The sequence below is a fragment of the Triturus cristatus genome, chromosome 3_1, assembly GCF_964204655.1.
Source record: "Triturus cristatus chromosome 3_1, aTriCri1.1, whole genome shotgun sequence".
Lineage (NCBI taxonomy): Eukaryota > Metazoa > Chordata > Amphibia > Caudata > Salamandridae > Triturus > Triturus cristatus.
This window is the reverse complement of record NC_140583.1, coordinates 513,994,198-514,014,719: the sequence shown is the minus strand read 5'-3', so window position 1 is coordinate 514,014,719 and position 20,522 is coordinate 513,994,198. Positions and strand designations below refer to the sequence as shown.

Genomic DNA, 20,522 nt, shown 5'->3' with positions numbered 1-20,522 from the left:
TGCAACATCGCTCGCAACAAATGAAAATAAAGAACTGTCTCTCGAAAACCTACACTAGTTCATCAGGGTGTACCCCAAGGCTCAACTCTATCCCCATCCCTATTCAATCTCTTCATGGGACCCCTTACTGTTATCCTGAACTAAGCTTGGGTCAAATATCATCTATACGCAGATGAAGCCCAACTCTTTTACAAAATTAAGTCGCCCAGTGACAGCCTTTATCTAAATGCCACACTAATCAAGATACAAGCTTGGCTTAGTATCAACCACTTAAAGCTGAACCCCAACAAAACTGAACTACTTCTTTTTTCCCGAAAAACAACCCTCTACTGTGGAAATTTAGCTTGTAAACTGAACATTATTTGCGCCATCTTGCCTCTCCCCAGCGCCACGCACAGCGAATGCACGGCCGCCATTTTAGGCACCCCACTCTCTCCCCGCTCATTCTCGATCGCCAGCGCTTTCCCCTGGCGCTGCGAGCATCCCCCGCGCGCCGGCCACCCCCGCTCTCTCATACACGGGCCATAAACCCTCTCATTCTGCGCGACCCTGCCATGGAACCACATCCCACGCCTGACCGACATCCCATACACGGTCATGCCTCTCTTTGATAACCCCCTTCCTCTGCGCCCCATTGTCCGAACCGATCCCAGGCCATCACCTAGCCCTGCGGATGCAGTTTATTGCCCCTACTGTAAGGGAAACACCCCACATCAAAGGGATTACAGTGGATCAAAGCCCCTACCCCCTGAGACCCGGCCGGTTGCACACACCCCCGGGAATTGGCGGAATGTCCAGCTGCGTGATAGCCATCTCCTACTGTAGATGGGGTGGGGACTTCTACTGTAGATATGTGTGGGAACGAGCTTGAAGTGGGGGTTCCAAGGATGTCTTTCCGTACATCAAAGTCTCAATAAGAATGTACCATGTGTAATAAAGCAATAAACCTGTGTATAAGAGGCCAGGCCTCAGAGATGCAGTTAGAGCACCTCGTGACGATACCTTGCTGTCTGATCTGATGTGTTCTGCTCCGACGGAATAAAACTTTGTTTCCTGCCTTCCAGTCTCCGGCGCCTGCCTCTTTCATTGGTAAACTATCGAGTGGTATGAGAGGCGATTACCGCCGGACAATACTTGAAGGGTTATCGACTGAAATTGCCGCTACCATTTAACAATTGGAGTCCCAAGCGTGGGGCCCATCAGAGACACGTGGATCCAGTGGGAGAGGTCCTGACGACAGAGTGAATGACTGCAACGATCGGGAGAGCTCCTGCCCAATAGACCCTCGTCTGGCAGCCGATCATCCGAACTTCACTGGTTCCGAGCAGACCTCTCTCGAGTGATCTACGGTCCTGACTGGGAACCATCAGGAGTGCCGCAGCAATAACCGAGAGTAGAGGACGATCGGGCGCTGGAGGCGGAAGACGAGAAACTGTCCACGCGGTCCGGGTAAGGTCGTGATACACGACAAATTGCGAAATAATTGATTGATTGTTTGAAGTTTTGAAAATACTAGTATTGCTCATTGATTGTTCTCTTTGAGATATTCGCTGTCTACAAACGGGGAGGAGTAGAAATACTCTCTCTCTCTCTCCCTTTGCAGATAGTGAAGGGTAGGTAACGCAGACTTTTGTCCCCGTTGAAACCCGTTGTGCTTATCTTTATCTCCCCACTGATTGATTGTCCGAACATTGATTGTTTTGAAGAATAGTGCTCTTTGAGATATTCTCTGTTTGCAAATAACGTAGAATAGAAATATTCTGTTTAGTCTTTGCAAATAGTGAAGGGTAGGTAACGCAGACTTTTGTCCCCGTTGTAACCCGTCGTGCCTATTTTTATCTCCCCATTGATTGATTGATTGATTGTCCGAACACTAGTTGTTCGATATTGGTTCTTTGGAGGTATTCTCTGCTTACAAATAACGAGGAATAGAGATATTCTGTCTAGTCTTTGCAAGCAGTGAAAAGATAGGTAGTGCTGACTTTTGTCCCCATTGAAACCCGTCATGCCTATCTTCTCCCCACTGATTGGTAGTTGGTTCTGCCCGGACCGCTTATTAGAGGTGGACCATCCGGCTCCACTGGAAGGCACCCCTAATAAGGACATGTTCACTAAATATGGACTAGTCGCTGTAGCTTATAGCAAGCTATGGCATAAATATACAAGGAAGGACCCCGAGAGTCAGTGGCCACTGATGGGATCCTTCGACGACCATAAGATAGAAGTGCTAGAAATGGCTCTGCGTAGCAATAAGACGACGCCTACTATGCTTGACAGTATCGGAATGTGGCGCAAAGAAGCAATGCAACGGAAAAAGAGGGAAGAAGTAAAAGCAGAAAAGGAATTACGAAAGGCAGCTCACCTTGCCGCTAGAAAGTTAGAAGAAGAAATAAAGGAGAGAAGGGAAACTAAACTAAGACAGGAGCCCGAAACCTCAGGCCAGTACGCTGTTAGGACCCCCTCTATGCTCTACCCTGAGTTGTCCTCTAAGCAACGAACGAATGACGAATTACTATTAGGTCCCCCAATCATTTACATGCCCCCTCCATACGCACCCTCCCAATCGGTAGTGCAACACCCACAACCCCCAAACACGAGCGAAAGCAGTACAGGGGCCTCGGTCCTCACGGCCTCCGCACCGACCGAGCCTCTTGTACTGAACACAACGTCAGCAATGACGTTGGATGACCCTGAGATAAGAAAGAAAGATTCCGCCAGAATGAATCGACTAACGAAGGATGAACGAGCAGGAATCGACAAAATAGTAAAGGCACTGGTGGGATCCTTTTTGACCTTACAAAACTAAAGTAGCGCTAGAAGATAGCCCTTTGTGGGATATATGAAACCAAGGGAAGGAGCCAAGCTCACGGACGAGACGGCCACGAGGTAGCCCGACTCCATTACTCTCGCTACCTAAACATGTCTGCCCTACTGCCCACCCTGCCCAATAAGCATGACAAAATCCTGCACAAACGGAAGCCTGCTGACACCCACCATCGACGTCACCAAACTAGGGCTAGATCGCGCTCAATTGGGCTATGTTATTTTTCCAATTACACAGTAACATCCTTGTGCTCGTTGCCAGATTGCAAATATGTACAAACACTCCAACGAAGTAGTATAGTTATAACATTTTAATAACTTATAGAAATAACAAACACACCAACAGGGTAAACAGGTTAAAACACGTTTTTAAACAACTATTTACATGACAGTCTGCTGCAACCTCCATCTCAAAGCCTTAACGTCCACGTGACACCGTCCTCGCCTCTCCTTCCTCGAAATTGCAACATTGGCCTGTTTTGGGCGGTCCTTTTAGTCAGCTCTGGGCTATAAAAAACCATGCCAAATCCATCGACATCAGTGGCGGACGATTGTGCGAATAGGCCGGAGGCTATACGAAGCGCCAAAGCTCTGACAGCGCCAAGATGGAGTCTGCCACGCTGGGCGGATCTTCCCATTCGTTTCTTCTTTCTTCAATAACGGAGGGGTGCCCTGGCCGGGGGAAGCGCCGCGGACAGGCCTCCCCCACCTCCCCAGGTGGAGGCTCGCCAGCAGACGAGGGCACCCCAACCGTCGGATCTTCCCATTCTCTTCTTCCTTCAATAACGGAGGGGTGCCCTGGCTGGGGGAAGCGCCGCGGACAGGCCTCCCCCACCTCCCCAGGTGGAGGCTCACCAGCAGATGAGGGCACCCCAACCGTCTTAATTCGCCGGCCAACTGAGCTGCACCCTGGCGCTGCACGCGACCACCGGACAACCGCCCAAGCACGGGTTCACCAGGATCACCACTAGCGCCCGACGCGAGGAGTGGGCCCCCGCAGCCAAGTAATCGGGGACCCACCCCGGTGGCGATACCATCCAAACTGCTGTCGTTGCTGCTACTGGAATCACCCCGGTGGCGATACCATCCGAACTTCTGCTGTCGCTGCTACTGGACCCACCCGGTGGCTGTACCGAAGAGCTGCTACTGCTGCTGCCTTTGGACTCCGGCGGTCGGTTCTCCGGATCCAGGCCTAGCCCACCCTGAGGCGATTCTGGACTCGAAAGCTTGTCTGCTTGGGCGTGGGCCCCACCCTTGACAAAACGCCCCCTCAGCTTTGCAGGGTTTGTGGGAGTCATTGACACTCGACTCCCGCGGACTTCCGGTAAGGACAAACCGCCGCCATTGTTCTTTGCCCCGGACAGCAGCCACCTTGCCTCCGCTTGGTGCAGTGAGAAAGACTGATTCAAGACGTCGGCGGAAGAACCCGCCTGCTGCCCCGCCCCAAGAACGAACCACGGCATTGCTACAAGATCGCGGTGACGCCATGCTGACGCAAAGCTGACACTAACGAAGGTTCTCGAACTACCGAAAGGAATTCTGGTCCAACAGCTAATTCATGGAAAGACTTAGACTGTACACTGGCCCGACCTCCCCCCAAAATGGCGCCGATGTAGGAGAGGCCTACAACTCCTTGTGGCGTTCCAGTCACGTGGCATTAGTGTTAAAAGGATATGAATGTGATGTTCCCACACATGATGAGCAGAGGGACGGGAAGGGTACAGACCGAGCATACGTACAACCTTACTAATTGCTGACCTACCCATTTTTATTTTTAGCTAAAGATAGTATTGCTCATGATATTCGACGCCTCTCACGCCGTGGCCGGCCTGAACGGTTGTAGGCCCGTATTTGTATACTGACATTGTTTTAAATAAAGGGCCTCTTGAAAGAATTACGGAATCAGTGTCATGACTAATCACATAGGTTGATAAAGATTTCTTCTTTTGAATAAATGATTGTTACTCCCAAGCAATAGAAAACAGATAATGCAGTCCCCATTTGCCTGAATCTTTTTGATTAACGGAATTTGTACCCATCACACCTACCTTTTTCCAAGAGTTGTCAAACAATGGTCAACCATAGCTTAAGATATATGCCGAACGCAAGGTATGGTATCTTGCACCTTAATACACGACCGATTGAGAAATGCATGTATGACAAGGGAACCCGAATTTAGGAAATGAATAACTTAGAGCATCTTCGTCTCGGACAAAAAGAATAAGAAGTCTGGGGTATTACCCACTCCTGCGGCTAGCCTAGTACGAGGTAAATAGAACTTTTTTGTGTCTACACGCGCTAAGGTACTTTTGAATACTGCACATCCCCTCCCCTCTTTTTCCCCTCTACAGGTCACGACGAAGCTCCGACTGAGGAATGAAGTGGACATGGACCGCACCTTGTTCAATATCAGGAAAAACATAGACAAACGTTGTGGGGTAGTGCGTAAAGTGCAGACCACCATTGGGAACATGAAAAACTGTATGATATGACTGTGCATGTGTGCTACAATTATACGGTATGACTATGTATGCATTTCATGCTTGGGTCACTTGAAGAGAGCGTCACCGTATGATTGAAGTGCTCGTCCATCGACCAAAAGGGAGGAGAGTAAAAAGGTCCAACACTCCCCCCAAGATAAACTACAAAAATACTGAATATACGCAGCATGCTTAGGAAAGAGGACAGGAAAGGAGAGGTCGCCATACTCAGCGTAGCCCTGAGTCTCCGTCTTAAGTTTCTGCGCTTGATGCATGTGCTGTTGCACCCTATCCGGTATTTGTGTGTACGTGATCACCGAATTTATGTCTTTCCCCCGCTTGTGTTTCCTTACATAGAACAGACCCATGCTACTCCATGTTGTGTGTGCACCAAGTGGCCTATTTTTGTACCCATGTCTCTCTCTCTCTCTCTCGTTTTGTGTCGTACATATGCCAAATAGCCTACTTGATGCACACGGCTCTCTCTCTCTCTCTCTCTCTCTCTCTCTCTCTCTCTCTCTCTCTCTCTCTCTCTCTCTCTCTCTCTCTCTTCTCTCTCTCTCTCTCTCTCTCTCTCTCTCTCTCTCACTCCCTCCCTCACTAAAAAGCCTTCTTACCCTCTTTCTTTTTGAATAAATTAACGACACATACCTCCTCGGTAAGTGTATAATTGGCCTGGAGCACGGTGGTGTTCGAACAAATTGACTGAAACAAAACGACCGTACTTTGCCACGTTACTACCTCTCCTTTCTACAAATATTGAGCTTAATTGGCTGAGAAAAGAAAGGACAGGTAAGACGACTGATGTCTCCCAATTTGGCCCTCATCACGGGGACTATATGTCAGTGGTTTCCGTTTTTTCAGAGCTTTAACAACACCATCTCCACCGCCCAGAATTACCCCCGCCCAATTACCCCGAAATAGAATGTCTAAAGCACCCCGTTCTCCCAAAATAACCCCAGCCCTATACTAGCCGCCTCAGAGTATTTCGAACGAAACAGCTGATGACCTTATTCTCTAATAATACATCGCCTAAACTGATAAAGGGTTACCTATTGTCGCCAGCAAAAATAATGCTTAGCTTATGTTCCTCCCCGAAATGGATACTCGTGAACCCGTGACAGTAGCACCTCGCACTTTCTTTTCATAAACTTAGCAGTCCTCGGAAGGAAATATGTATTAACAAAACTTGTGTTGAGACGAACGAGTCTCTGCCGGAGAAGCCGGTTCGAATTTTTAATAGACTAGAAGGTTGACAGATGTCAGGCTTCCTGCAACCAGTATCGGGCGCAGGAATCGGCACCTAGAGGGCCATACGATGGACAGGGACACCCACAGAAACTTGCACCACAGCAATGATTAATAGATTAGTAACGCACACACTAACATCAGAGTTAATAGACACCAATCATACAGCAACCGATAAAAGCATGTCCGCAACTACTCGGTGGTTGGGAGAGAGGATGAAGTATGTAAATGTCTTCCCTGCCAACTCTCTAAGATTTTTGTTTCTTGTACCCATTCAAAGATAACCTGCGGCCATCGGAAGAGAGGGGTCGGACGTGACGCACAGCCTGGCTGCGGACCATGGAACATCTATGGCATCGACCAAGGGGGAAGCATCGAAGCAAAAAGGGCGTGAGACGAGGCACCAATATCAGGATGATAAGTGATAGAACGAAGGGCTATATCAAGGCCCCCTGCTCACTGACCAGCGTGCCTGAAGTCCCAACCCATCGGGCCCGATTGATGGGCCCAGTGCTGGAAGATTCTGCTCTCCTTGGTCCGCATTTTGATCCGATCCCACTCCACCCCCTCTTCCCTCGGTATCCCGAAGCACGTCACACCCTTCTCTCTCCCTCTCCCCCTTTTATATGGATTATGAATTTGACTTAACTACAGAAGAACAAAAAGCAGGTACCCTGTCTCAAAGTACCTATGATGAACTGTGTTAAGGAACAGGACTGTGATCAGAGAACAGCGAATGGTCACACCCTGCCACGTGAGAGATTGGATTTGAGCTGGACCTTAGCTCCACCGCCGGTGCTCAACAGTGCCAACGAAAGAAAAACAACAATAAAAGCTTACCAGTGATGGCTCTTCATAATAGGACACTGGAAAGAAGAACCCATGTTAAAGTTGAAAAATCCTCTCCCAACCACCATTTTATATTAACTATCTTCCTATCGAGTTTTCATGATGTTGCATCAGTCACTTCCGACTGCACACTGAGAAGTTTAGAAAATCTAACTTTGTATAATGACATTCATACAACACCAGCCATGCACACAACTATACTGACTATCTTTTTGATCCACACGAAGTCTGGGACTTAAGTAATGTACGAAATATCCCTTGTTTTGCCAGAAACATTTTTTTTGCTTTACAGTATCCTATTTGTGCTCCAACGAGCTCCCTTCCTCCTATCCCTGGGCCTGACATGCGGCGCAGCTGATATGATTTTGTATGTACTACCTCCTCGCCTACATTATCAACTGTATGTAACTATGTAAAAAATGTGTCACATTACTCCTGCCTGCCCTAAAAACTCTGTATCTCTAAGGAATGTATGGAAAACATTAACGATATTATAGCTGGAGGGTTAAAGAAGGTGAAATGTCGGCCAGGCAAGCTGGCGAGATATGTTAAAAGGGAGGACTGTGGAAATTTAGCTTGTAAACTGAACATTATCTGCGCCATCTTGCCTCTCCCCAGCGCCACGCACAGCGAATGCACGGCCGCCATTTTAGGCACCCCACTCTCTCCCCGCTCATTCTCGATCGCCAGCGCTTTCCCCTGGCGCTGCGAGCATCCCCCGCGCGCCGGCCACCCCCGCTCTCTCATACACGGGCCATAAACCCTCTCATTCTGCGCGACCCTGCCATGGCCATGGAACCACATCCCACGCCTGACCGACATCCCATACACGGTCATGCCTCTCTTTGATAACCCCCTTCCTCTGCGCCCCATTGTCCGAACCGATCCCAGGCCATCACCTAGCCCTGCGGATGCAGTTTATTGCCCCTACTGTAAGGGAAACACCCCACATCAAAGAGATTACAGTGGATCAAAGCCCCTACCCCCTGAGACCCGGCCGGTTGCACACACCCCCGGGAATTGGCGGAATGTCCAGCTGCGTGATAGCCATCTCCTACTGTAGATGGGGTGGGGACTTCTACTGTAGATATGTGTGGGAACGAGCTTGAAGTGGGGGTTCCAAGGATGTCTTTCCGTACATCAAAGTCTCAATAAGAATGTACCATGTGTAATAAAGCAATAAACCTGTGTATAAGAGGCCAGGCCTCAGAGATGCAGTTAGAGCACCTCGTGACGATACCTTGCTGTCTGATCTGATGTGTTCTGCTCCGACGGAATAAAACTTTGTTTCCTGCCTTCCAGTCTCCGGCGCCTGCCTCTTTCATTGGTAAATTATTGAGTGGTATGAGAGGCGATTACCGCCGGGCAATACTTGAAGGGTTATCGACTGAAATTGCCGCTAACATTTAACACTACCAATCCAAGTCTGGCTCAAGAATTTGGATGCCCTAAATTGTTCTCTAACTTTGTCCAGCTCTGTCAAGTCCTTGGGCACCACCCTGGACCAAAACATGTCTTTGAAGGACGACATCAACAACTCAGTCAAAGGAGCACTCTATACCCTGAAACACCTAAAAAAAGTCCAACCTTTCATTCCCCCTGAAGATTTTAAGAATGTTAGTGCAATCACTAGTCCTCTCAAAACTGGATTATGATCACACTATCATCACAGGAGCTCCGTAAACTTGCCTCTGCCCATTAAGTTCAGTTCTCAACATGAAAGCCCAGCTACTTACAGGTTGTAAACGGTTTGAGCACATCACACTGGCTCTCAAGAGCCTCACTTGGCTCCCAATCGAAGGAATATGTTTCTACAAGACCGCTTGCATCACTCATAAAGCCCTTCACACACATAACCCCAAATATTTGGAGAACAAACTTTTGAAAACTAGAAGAGCCAGATCCCTAAGGAGCTCCAACCCACTTCTTCTCATACCTCCCAAACTGAAAAAGAAATCCACCCAGATACGCTCTTTTTCTGGAAATGCCCCCATGATCTGGAACTCTCTCCCGAGAGACCTGCGCTGCAACACCTCCTTTTCCAGCTCCAAACAGGACATTAAACACCTTCTGCACAACAAATACTTTAACTCACACCCTAACTGAGATCCTGCCCTAACCTCACATACTTTTGGATTTGACCAGGTCCAGTGGTAAATTTTTTTGTTTCAGCAGTCCACTATGTCTTGTACTTTTTTAGCTCATGCTGTTTCTCATGTCTGCATACTGTAACTACCATGGCTGCCAAATGACTTTGTTTGTATTTGAACATCTAGTTCTTTCATATGACTTCGTATTATATTTAAAGCGCTCTGATCCCCTCTGGTCTAGCTAGTGCTATATTAAACTTATCAATAAAAACAAATAAATAAAAAAGTAATAAAACGAGGTGAGGCTACATACCAAAAAAACACAAAAAGTGTACCCTTTCGGTATTAGAAAAGAGTAAAACACAAAAATAGGGTCTGAAGAAGAAACTATTGCCCACATACAACTCAGACATCTACCTCAGTAGCATACCTAGCTTGTGTAGAAGTTCAAAATAAAGGTCAACAAGGAATTCCTATGGATTGTATTCCCACTTTTCTATTCACATCTACTCATTGAAATGCCAATTAAGAGGGCTTGTTTCTGTCACACACACTCTGCAGAGCCCAGCTATGCTGGTTCAGACTTCCTCACATGCACACCTTTCCTTAAAATGAAAGAATATTTTAGTAGATATGTTAGTTCAATAAACATGTACCCTGTCATGTTCCCTTCACCTCTAGATGCCCAGGAAGAGTTCCCAACATCAAGGAATGAATAGTTGGGAAATGTGCTCGGCATTCACTGTCTGGCAAGTATCATATATAATATTAAACTCTAGCATACATCCACTATTCCATACCCTCGGCAATAAAAATGTCATGATCATCTGTTGGGAACCTATGTAAAAGTAATTTTCTTGAACTTCAGGTCATAGCAAAGAGGCATTGTAACTTGTTAGGCAGCTAAATACCTCCCTCACCCATGTTATGGACTATATTATTCCTGCATCGCTAGAATAAAACATTATTTCCATAATTACCATGTTACGTTGCTCTTGCACCAAATGTTGATAATGGGCCTGATTACGGGTTTCAGCCACCACTCCGCTCCAGGACTGCTGAAACTCACTGCCGCCCATCCACCAGATTACTAGTTATTTTTGTGATCTGGTGGATGAGCAGCATGGCTGTCTTGCGGTGGTGCTGTTTAAAGGCTTGTTGTGAGCCTTAAATAGCACTGCCAAGGGACCGCCAGTCCACGTTCCTGCATGGGAAGGAATGCACCATGTCGTTCATTTCTTCCCACATAGGTACTGTGGGTGCAAACTACAGGGGGGCACAGCATGTGCCCCCCTGCATGCACACCCGTGCACAGGGGCAACAGGGCCCCCGTTTTTGCCTCTCCCCCACCCTTTGCAACCACCATGAAAAGGACGGTGGAGAGGCACCTCAAAATATGCTCTGCTATGCTGCTGTGGCACGGCCAGCATATTTTGGCCTCAAACCACTGCCAGACTGCCGCAGGATCCTTGACCCGCGGCAGTAGAAGCAGTTCATTGGTGGTTTGACTGCCACATTTCTAATACTGTGGGCAGGCCCGTAGTGTGAGGGTGGTCAGACAGCCCCACAACTACGGTGGTCCATTGTCATAGTCATAATAAGATCCTTAGTTTGCAGAAGGTTAGAATGAATCTTAGATCATACATCATTTTCCAGGAACTAAACATCAAGACTAGAGACTCTGGTTTCAGTTGGACTCTCACAAGAATTTGGTGTGGCTTTAAAGTTATACAATTTCAAATGCAGGAATGATCATGAAGTTCTAAGAGGCCATGTTAAAAGAAAGAGATTAAAGCAATATTTATCTCTTCGGGTCATGGCCATGATTATGTCTTTGATTAACCTAAATGTATATCAGTGGAAATCTGCAGCTGTTTTAAAGTTGTTCATCATCCTGAAAACTGTGTATCCATCCATCGTTCCATCCATTTAAATAGGCCATGCATACATAGAAGGGTTGGTCAGTGTTAATCTTGCATGGCTGAAATAGTTGCTATTGTAAATCCTCCTGCAAATCTGAGGGTATAAGTCTCATTAATTGAAAAGCTGTGGTGCACCCAACTAGAGACTTGGTCCTCCCTACAGTAGAAGAGTCATTTACTATGTGGGGTGCAAGCAGAAAAATATATAGTTGAATATAAAAAGTTCTTTCATTTGGGATAAAAAGATCTGATCAGGAAAGCGACAGAGAAGGATTTTTCAGGTTAAAGTGTCACTAGTTTGGAGTTACAATTTTATGCCCGCAAAAATCTCAAACTTTTTTTGCTGCATGGAAATTCCGTGAAATAGGTTGAGAGATCATGGGTGCGAAATTTAACATTTAATCGACAGTCAACATAAGGGATACTACAAATAATATATCCTGGGGCTTTTCATTTTACTCCTAAACTGAAACAAATATCCCTGATTATAGATTTGGCTAGACCTTCAACAACCTGTTTAGAAGATCTGGAAGGCTTATCTAGGGACTTCTTGATACCAACAACATCTGGAAGAAGTCATAGGTATAGAGAGTATGCTGCTTTGGGATTGGGGTCATATCATTCAATCAGGATTCCCTATGGTAACCTGCTTACATATGCCCTGGCAAAGCTATCATAAATGATGCTGCCAATCCATTAATGATGCTAGAAGCATCATTAATGGAATTCATGTAGCTACCACCCTTGTCCTACATCTATTGACTGTCCATAAAAAGCAATTTTTTTTAACTTTCTAAATGCCGAAGGAACAAACACTAACTCCACCTACACCCTTAAAATATCCTCCTACTAAAGTTAAAGTATAACACAGAATCAGTATGTAACCAGGCAATTAGGAATGAGAACCCATATGTTCAGATAAGAAATGTGACAGCATTTGAATGCAAAAAGACTTGAGAATAAACCTTCAGCAAAATACAAACTGGGTGACATACCAGGCTACAATATCTTTCCTGGACACATAGATAAATAAATGAAAAGCACAGAGGATGTAGAAAGAGAAGGGCCAACCATTGCCTAAACAAAATGCAGATTTGGCCCTGTGAAATGGCTTTAAGGTTTAAAAAGGCTATTAGTGAATCAAAGTATTTACTGCCAGGAAATGTTTTTTTTCCACATGTTCCAACTTGGAAAGAATGACATGAATGACTATGTGCGTTTTGGCACTCATTGTATTACATTTATATAAATGAGTGATTATGTTACTTACATTACTCAATCTGTTCATATATTGGTGGTAAAAGATAGCAGTATGAACTTCATTAAAAGCAAGCACAGACTATTGCACACTAAATCATTAGAAATACAATTGACAAAGAATACCTGAGGTCTCGTGAAGCCAGATGTCTGGCTGTTTAGTGCCATTTTTCATTGAAGTGATTGGAATAGTCCACGTGTAGCTATAAAAAGCCAAAATATATCAATGTAGTTTAACTGCTTATTCACAATAAGTGGACACAACAAAAAACATTTTTTGAAATCTAAAACATTTTTAGCGCCCATTTTGGTGAGAAGCCCCACTCAAATAATAAACACCAGCCTTGTCAGGGTGAACCACAAAGTCATTAAATAAACCTATGTTTACCCTCTAGTCGATTGGCAAAAAAGCAGTCAGTTATAACTTAGGGGCAGTGTGTAAAGTCCTTATGCAGCACTCAAACATTAATAAAGTAAAAACAACTAAAGAAAATCCCACACTTATTTAGAAAAATAAAGTAGCATTTAATAAATAAAATGACACTAAAGAAATAAAAATCCAATTAGTAGAACCAGAGTTATGAATTTAAAATAATTCCTATGAAAATAGCACCAAAAAGCACAAAGCACCACTTGTAAGTAGCTGATCACACTGGACCGGGTAAAGTCGCAGGTTCAAGCCAACTGCAATAGAGTGTAGGTAAGATACAGAGATAAGGTTCATCCTGGTGAAGAGTTCACCTTCTTAGAGCCCATGTCCAAGCGAGGAGCTTCAGCTTGAGCTCTGCGTTGGCGGGGACGTGAGGAGATCGTTGTTGCAGCGGATATTCGTCGCTGGAGCTTCTCCATGATGGGTGATTCGGGCAGATGCTGTTTGGCGCAAAGAGCAGGCTACATCAGAATTTCACATTAGCGGGAGACACCCTGACTGTTGATGATATGGAGAGCCTGCTCAAGGTTGCGTAGAACCCCAAAACATCTGGATATTGACTACGAGTGCAGATTTTGTAGATCTGAGGCAGGAGGATTATGATGCCATCCAAAAGTTAAGGACCTAAAAAGCACCTCCTGGGGATCAGGACCCACTCCATCACAGGCCAGCAGCAGAGCTCAGGCAACTCCTGTTTGAATCACAGGTATGCTGGGCAGTTGCTGCAATTGCTTCTGGAAGCTTGTTGTGTCTCTGTAGCTCAAACAGAAGCTCAGTCAAATGACCCTTGCAGCCACTTCTGGGGATCTCTGATTCAAGGCAAATAGATCCAGTCTTCCTTCTTCGGACAGCAGGGCAGTCCTTCTTCTGAGTCTTCCGCAGGTCAAGGAGTTATCTGATGAGAGGCTCAGAAGGTGCCACACTTATACCTAGTGCCAAGCCTTATTTGAGGGCAATTTCTGGCCTACTACTAAACTGATCCTGGTCAGTTCTTCCCTATCCCTTGAGTTTGACCCCAAACTGTTTGGGGGAGAAAGGCAAGGGTAGGACCGATGCCAGGTTCCTTTGTGTCTGCTGCAGGTAGGTTCTTTGAAATGTGAACATGGCAGGATACAACTCCTCCCCAGCCATCCTGTCAGGAAGACCACTCCCTCTACACCCAGACCTGTTTGATCCCAATACCTAGAAGTGTTAGAAATGGGGGTCTCTAGTTCTCAAGGGTTTGCACCTTTGTCCAATTAGGGACCCTTCCTTCTAGTCATGATAAGGGAATTACACTCATAAAATAACCCCTGCTCACCTCGTTGGTAGCTTGGCACGAGCAGTCAGGCTTATCTTAGAGGCAGTATGTAAAGCATCAGCACATAGTAAACAATGAAACTGTGAAGACACTACAAAAGGACACCACACCAGTTCAGAAAAATATCCAATATGTTTATATATCTAAAAGACGACCAAAAATAATAAAATTCCACCATACAGTTCCCAGAAATCTTCAGTAATCAAAATAGACTTGAAATACAGTTCCTTGAAGTTAATAGCTCTGTCTCGGGCTATCACGGCATCGTGATTCGTGAACAACAAATCCAAAGAGTTCTGGCTGACTGCAGCATCGCAGACCAGCTATGGTGTCAGAAAAACCCGCAAAAGAGCACCTTTAGAAATGTAGGTGGTCGGCGACCTTTCGATGAGATCTGAAGGGCTGGCGGCCACAGATGTCGGTTCAAGAGATCGGTGCAGGAGTCGTCGGACCCTTGAAGTCACACGCGTTGCAGATCGAACTCCTTGTGGTTGAAGTCAGGAGCGCCGGCATCATCAGGCGTCGAGGCTGCGGTGCGAGGTGCAGCGTGTGATGCCCTCAGGTAACAGTGCAGGCAGCAGCTCGATTACAGTCGTCCAGTGGCACCGCTGAGGCCAGGGCTGCGGTGCACAGTGATGCGGAGCTCATCTAGGTTCGGGCAGGTCATGGTGCAGGCAGCGGCGTCGTCGTTGCTGAAGCGCTGTCGTCGGCTGGCGAACTGGAGTTGATGGCGCTGGCGTCAGTAGGCCAAGGCTGTGGTGTGGGATGAGGACTGTGCGTTGTGTAACTTACGAGCGGTGCCCTCGAACCACAATGCAAGCTCCAGCTCTTCTTCTTGGCAGTCTTCTTGGTCCAAAAGAGTTTTAAACTTCTGGGGTCTGGGCCCCAATATTTATACTCCAAATGTCTTTGTCCTCTCAGGCTGAGAGTGTCTGTGCTTAGTCCAAACCAGTTTGGTCCTCTCTGACCCAGCTTCCCAGCAGGAGGCAGAGACAGCATTGTCTACAGCAGACTAGACAGATTCAGGTGCAAGGAAATCTCCTCCCACTACTCTAAATGGAGCCCAGGTCTATTCAGCCCTGCCCTGATGCATCCAGACTCTCTGGAGCCACTGCACATTCCCAGCCCTGTCACTCCAAAGCCAGACAGTCAATACACATCCTAGCAGAGGCACACAGGGTGGCTAAGCAAGAAAATACATACTTTCTAAGTGGATTTTTTAAACACAGAATGTAAAAATCACCTTTACTAAAAGATGCATCTTTAGGTTCTGAGTTCAGGCATGCCAAACTTTATATCCCTATCTGGTCCCAATGAGAAGTTATATTTATAAGATGTTATAAATGAACTCCCACGCTTTCCTATGGGCCAGATAGCCTTTCAATAGTAAAAAACGAAATCGGCAGTATTTCACTATCAGGACATGCCACACACATCAGGGCATGTCCCACCTTTCACATAGAGTGCACCCTGCCCTCATGGGGACAGTGGGCCTACATTAGGGGTGAGTCACATGCAAGAAAAAGGAGGGTTAGGCCTGGCAAGTGGGTGCACTTGCCACGTCACATGGCAGTACTATACTGCACACAGACTCTGCAGTGGCAGGTCCGAGTTACCTGTGTGGGTGGCACAACCAGTGTTGCAAGCCCACTAGCAGCATTTGATTTACAGGCCTGGGCGCACACAGTGCACTTTACTAAGGGCTTACCAGTTAATCAAATATGCCAATCCTGGAAACACCAATCCGTAATACAATTTACGAAGACAGCATATGCACTTTAGCACTGGATAGCAGTGGTAAAGTGCCCAGAGTCCTAAAACCAACAAAAGCAGGTCAGGAAAATACAGGAGGTAGAAGCAAAACGTTTGGGGATAACCCTGCAAAAAGGTGCATTTCCAACAAGGAGGAATACACAACACACCACAGGAGAGCAATTCACAGACATGTGACCCTGAACACTGGCAGAAAAAAGCACTTGGTTTAGGCAAAAAAAGCCAACGTTTAAAAGTGCCATTTTCAGAATAGTTACTTAAAATCTGACTTTACCACGAAGGAGGATTTTAAATTGCAATTCAAATCACATTACAAATCTGTGAATGAAGCATTTCTCAATCTATCCCCTTAAGTGTAATAAGGTAACCCAGTGTTAGTTCATGGGAGAGATAGCCGTATTACAGTAAGAAATGACATTAGAAGGTTCTCTACTGTCTGGATATGTAAAAGTTAAACACACATGTCAAACTTTTTAAATACCATGCACCGTGTCCTGTGAGCTTTTCTGGCCTACCTTGGGGTGACCTGGTTTAGACCTGGCAATAAGGTTTGTTTTGCCAGGCCAACCTGGCAGTTTAAAAACTGCACTACAGGTTGCAGTGGGAGGACTGAGACATATATTACAGGGCTACTTTGCTGGGCTATAGCCCACTTGTAGCACTTAATTTACAGGCCCTGGGTACATGCAGTACCATTTACTAGGAATCTAGAAGTAATTTAAATGTAGCAATTGGGTGGAAGCCAATCATACTATGTTGAGGAGAAAGAGCACAAGCACTTTACCATAGATTAGAAGAAATAAAACAACCAAAGTCATAAAACCAATGAAGAAATGTTCAGCAAATGAAGGCAAAAATATGGGGTTTCCTGCAGAAAGGTTCCGGTGCAACAATACTAATACTATACATCAGCATAACTGTAAGGCATAGCCCCCTTGAGTAACATAAGTAACTAAGTAGACATTGCAAATTACATACTTGAATTCTGATTGACGAGTTACGTTTGACTCTGGGTCCAGAAGAAAGTGCTCCTGGGTGACCTGACCAGTTGTAGTATTTACAGTTACAACAGGATAGCCCATTTGGAGAACCCATGTGTCCATGATTTCTTCGATGCTCTTGGGTAACTGTACTGAAGTCTGATTATCCACAGCCTGGGCAAAAATTGAAGAAACGTGAGAGATAAAAGAGGCTTCTAACACAACATATAAGCATGTACTATTGTTTAGAGGAGTTTCCATTAGGACTTGAACTAGAAGTTACCAACGGAATCTTTAGAGAAGCATGATTTTTCTAATTTAATACATTTATATTTCAATGATTTTGGATTTCCTGGGGCACATGAACTCATAGTTGTTGCAGAGGGTGACTTATGTCTCAGGGTTTAAGAAATGCATCAATCTTTCTGTCCTATCCAGTGCACACATACGGTGATCATTTACGAGAAAACGTAGGTGCCATTTAGACTAAAGAGCAAAAATGATGGACTGACAATTAACTTACATTTACTACAAGCACAAATTGAGGATCTGGTTGAAAACTACTTACTTATGTGAAGTAGTTTTATTGTTTCATTGACATGGAAAAGTGAAGTCACTGGACATAAAAAAACCTGCTATCACCACAAAGTTCTACATGCTAAGTTCTGAGTCCGGAATTCATGGCCACGCCACAGTATTTCTGCAACTGAGTGTTACCTCTCGAATTACTCAGATACTGAATGTGAGCCCCAGGTCCTTTAACCAAACTGTTTAAACCTTTCTTTTGCTGCTATCGCGGACTTCCAATGTTTTTATTGCCTCGATGATCAGTAACAGTAATTCTGATTATAAGTGGAGTGTATGACCCCCAACTGCCTCCAGTTGAACGCTAATAAAACGGAGGTGCTACTGGTAGGGAAAGACAGGAGTCTATGGGGTGAGCAATGGTGGCCTACCTCTCTTGGTAGTGCTCCCACCCCTAAGACGGTGGTTAAGAACCTGGGGGTATGGATGGATTCTACTCTCAGTTTTCAGGATCACACTAAGAAGGTGGCTGGCACTTGCTTCGGCCTTCTTCGGGGACTTAGGCCCTTGCTGGGGTTTTTTGATCCACCTACCCGTCAGCTGATTGTTCAATCGTCCATCCTATCTAGATTGGATTATGCAAGCCCGCTCCTCCTAGGGGCTAATCAAGCTGAGGTTATGCGCTTACAGCGTGTCCAAAATGCTGCCGCCAGAGCCCTGTTGGGAGTCCCGCGTAGCTGCTCCTCTACCGGTGCTATCCGGTGGCTCCACTGGTTGCCCATGGCCAAGCGGATTGAATTCAAGGCCCTCTGTCTGTCCTTTAAAATCTTGAAGCTTGCATCTCCTGAGCTTCTGGCCAACCTGTTGGTACCTTAAGTTCTGAGACGCCAGCTGCGTTCTCTGGGGCAACTTTTGGTTGTGGTCCCCCAAGTGAACCGTCTCCGTGCTGGGGGGCGGTCTTTCCGATGTTTGACAGCCAAACTATGGAACTCCCTGCCCTTCCAGATCCATAGTTTTGATAGCTTGCTGTCCTTCAAAAAAGCCATTAAAACCCACCTCTTCCCCTCGGCTTAGCTGTCCTCTCTTCCCTATGTGCACTATTTTTTGCGCCAACATGCCCAGTTCTTAGCCTCTATGTTTGGCTGCTGTCAGCGCCGGGACGCCTCTTCGCTGAGCGCTATACAAGTCCTGTTAACATAACATAACATAACTGACTTGCTTAGGTTTTCTAGCTTTGAACAAGTGAGGCAAGACTAGTAGGACATCGAGCAGGACACCATTACATCCTCTTCTAAGTAGAAACCCACACATAGCAACCGAACGCATAGCACTGTGCATAAACATATGGAAGTATTACAGTACAATTGCAAAAACATTGAACAAAATCCATAGGAAGTGAGTCCTAATTTGGCTTCAATATGTTCTCCAAGTACTAATAATATAATTCATACCTTTTAAACCATTGCCACTAGAAAATATTGGTGTATCGTTACCTTTTGCCAATGGCCCAAGAGGTCTCTGTAGACAGTGTTGCCATACTGATTTGCAAGAAGATAGGACTGAAAAAAGATAAGCATCTTTGTTACTTCAAATCAAATGAGTTACTCAGAGAGTAATGGGAAACATGATTATGGAGATGCAATAATTCTCAGACCTCACTATCCAATCCCCCTTGACATAGTAAATGGAGAAACAATTTTACATTTAAAAATTCACAATTTCCAAACATGCCTTCTATGAATTATTCTTATGCAGCTCCTAACGTTTATGAGTGGAACATTTTGGCAAGTTCTGAAAAAATTAATTGAGGGTGAAACACTGAGCCACACCAGAAATAATGATCATGGTAAATAATGCACCAGAATTAATCCTGATCAATAATTATATGGTATTGTAAACTAAAAAACACTCAAAGGCCTATTGGGTCTGACAAATACTGGAATGACAAGTATAAGGAGGCCAATGGAAGTCATTTCCTCTAGTGCTGCATTGCAATAGAATAACTGCTCTTCATACTGTACCATAAATCATGGATCTCTATTTCTTGCTATTTTGGTGAAAGACTTATGGGCATTTTACAAGGGTTTATCGCTACCAGATGTAACTTTTTATGGCGGTATGGTGGTGATAAGCCCTTCGCCTTATTTACAAGGCGGCGTTAAGCTACTTAGGGGCACATGCATCAACAATGCCATTTGCGATTCCTTATTAGCGAAAAATAAGGAATCGCTAATAAGGAATAGCAAAAGGCTATGCATGTAGGAATCGCTATTCAAATAGCGATTCCTTAACTTTCCTTAATTGCTACTAGCAAATTGCGAGTAGCAATTAAGGAATGCCATCCCAATCATTCCTATGGGCCTCCAGGCCCATAGGAATGAACTGGAGATTGCATGAGCAAATAGCGAGTACCAGTAGGTTCTCGCAAATTGCTCATGCAATTTCAAGGGTGCAAGGGTGTCAAAATGACACCCTATTGCACCCCTGAAATTGATATGTGCACATATGTTGCACACACACATGCTCTAAGGGCATGTGTGTGCGCAACATGAAACTTAGAAAAATGCACAAAAGTGCATTTTTCAAACTTTTAGCAAATTACCATGCAGTTCATCTTCATGGTAATTTGATCCCCCTATTAGCGAATTCGCTAATTTTTTAACTTTCATGCATTGCATTTAAGGAATCCCAAATTGAGATTCCTTAAATTAAGGAATCTCAATTTGGGATTCCTTAAATGCTATCGCTATTTAAGGAATCGCTATTTAAGGATTCCTTAAATAGCGATTTTTGCTTTTGGGTTGATGCATTGGGATTGGGTATTTTTAACTCAATACCGGGAGCT

General features: G+C 45.3%; 1 protein-coding gene across 3 annotated transcripts in view; it reads right to left on the bottom strand.

Annotated features, from left to right (window-relative positions):
* Positions 1-20,522, bottom strand: part of LOC146860512 (aminopeptidase N-like) — an 832,137-nt gene that overhangs the window by 454,386 nt on the left and 357,229 nt on the right. For all 3 annotated transcript variants that reach the window (XM_085644423.1, XM_085644424.1, XM_085644425.1), the window contains 3 exons: positions 19,171-19,236; positions 17,151-17,326; positions 12,796-12,872 (listed from right to left, as the gene is read on the bottom strand). In XM_085644423.1, the coding sequence (XP_085500549.1) occupies positions 12,796-12,872; positions 17,151-17,326; positions 19,171-19,236 (319 nt within the window). The remainder of the gene's footprint in view (positions 1-12,795; positions 12,873-17,150; positions 17,327-19,170; positions 19,237-20,522) is intronic.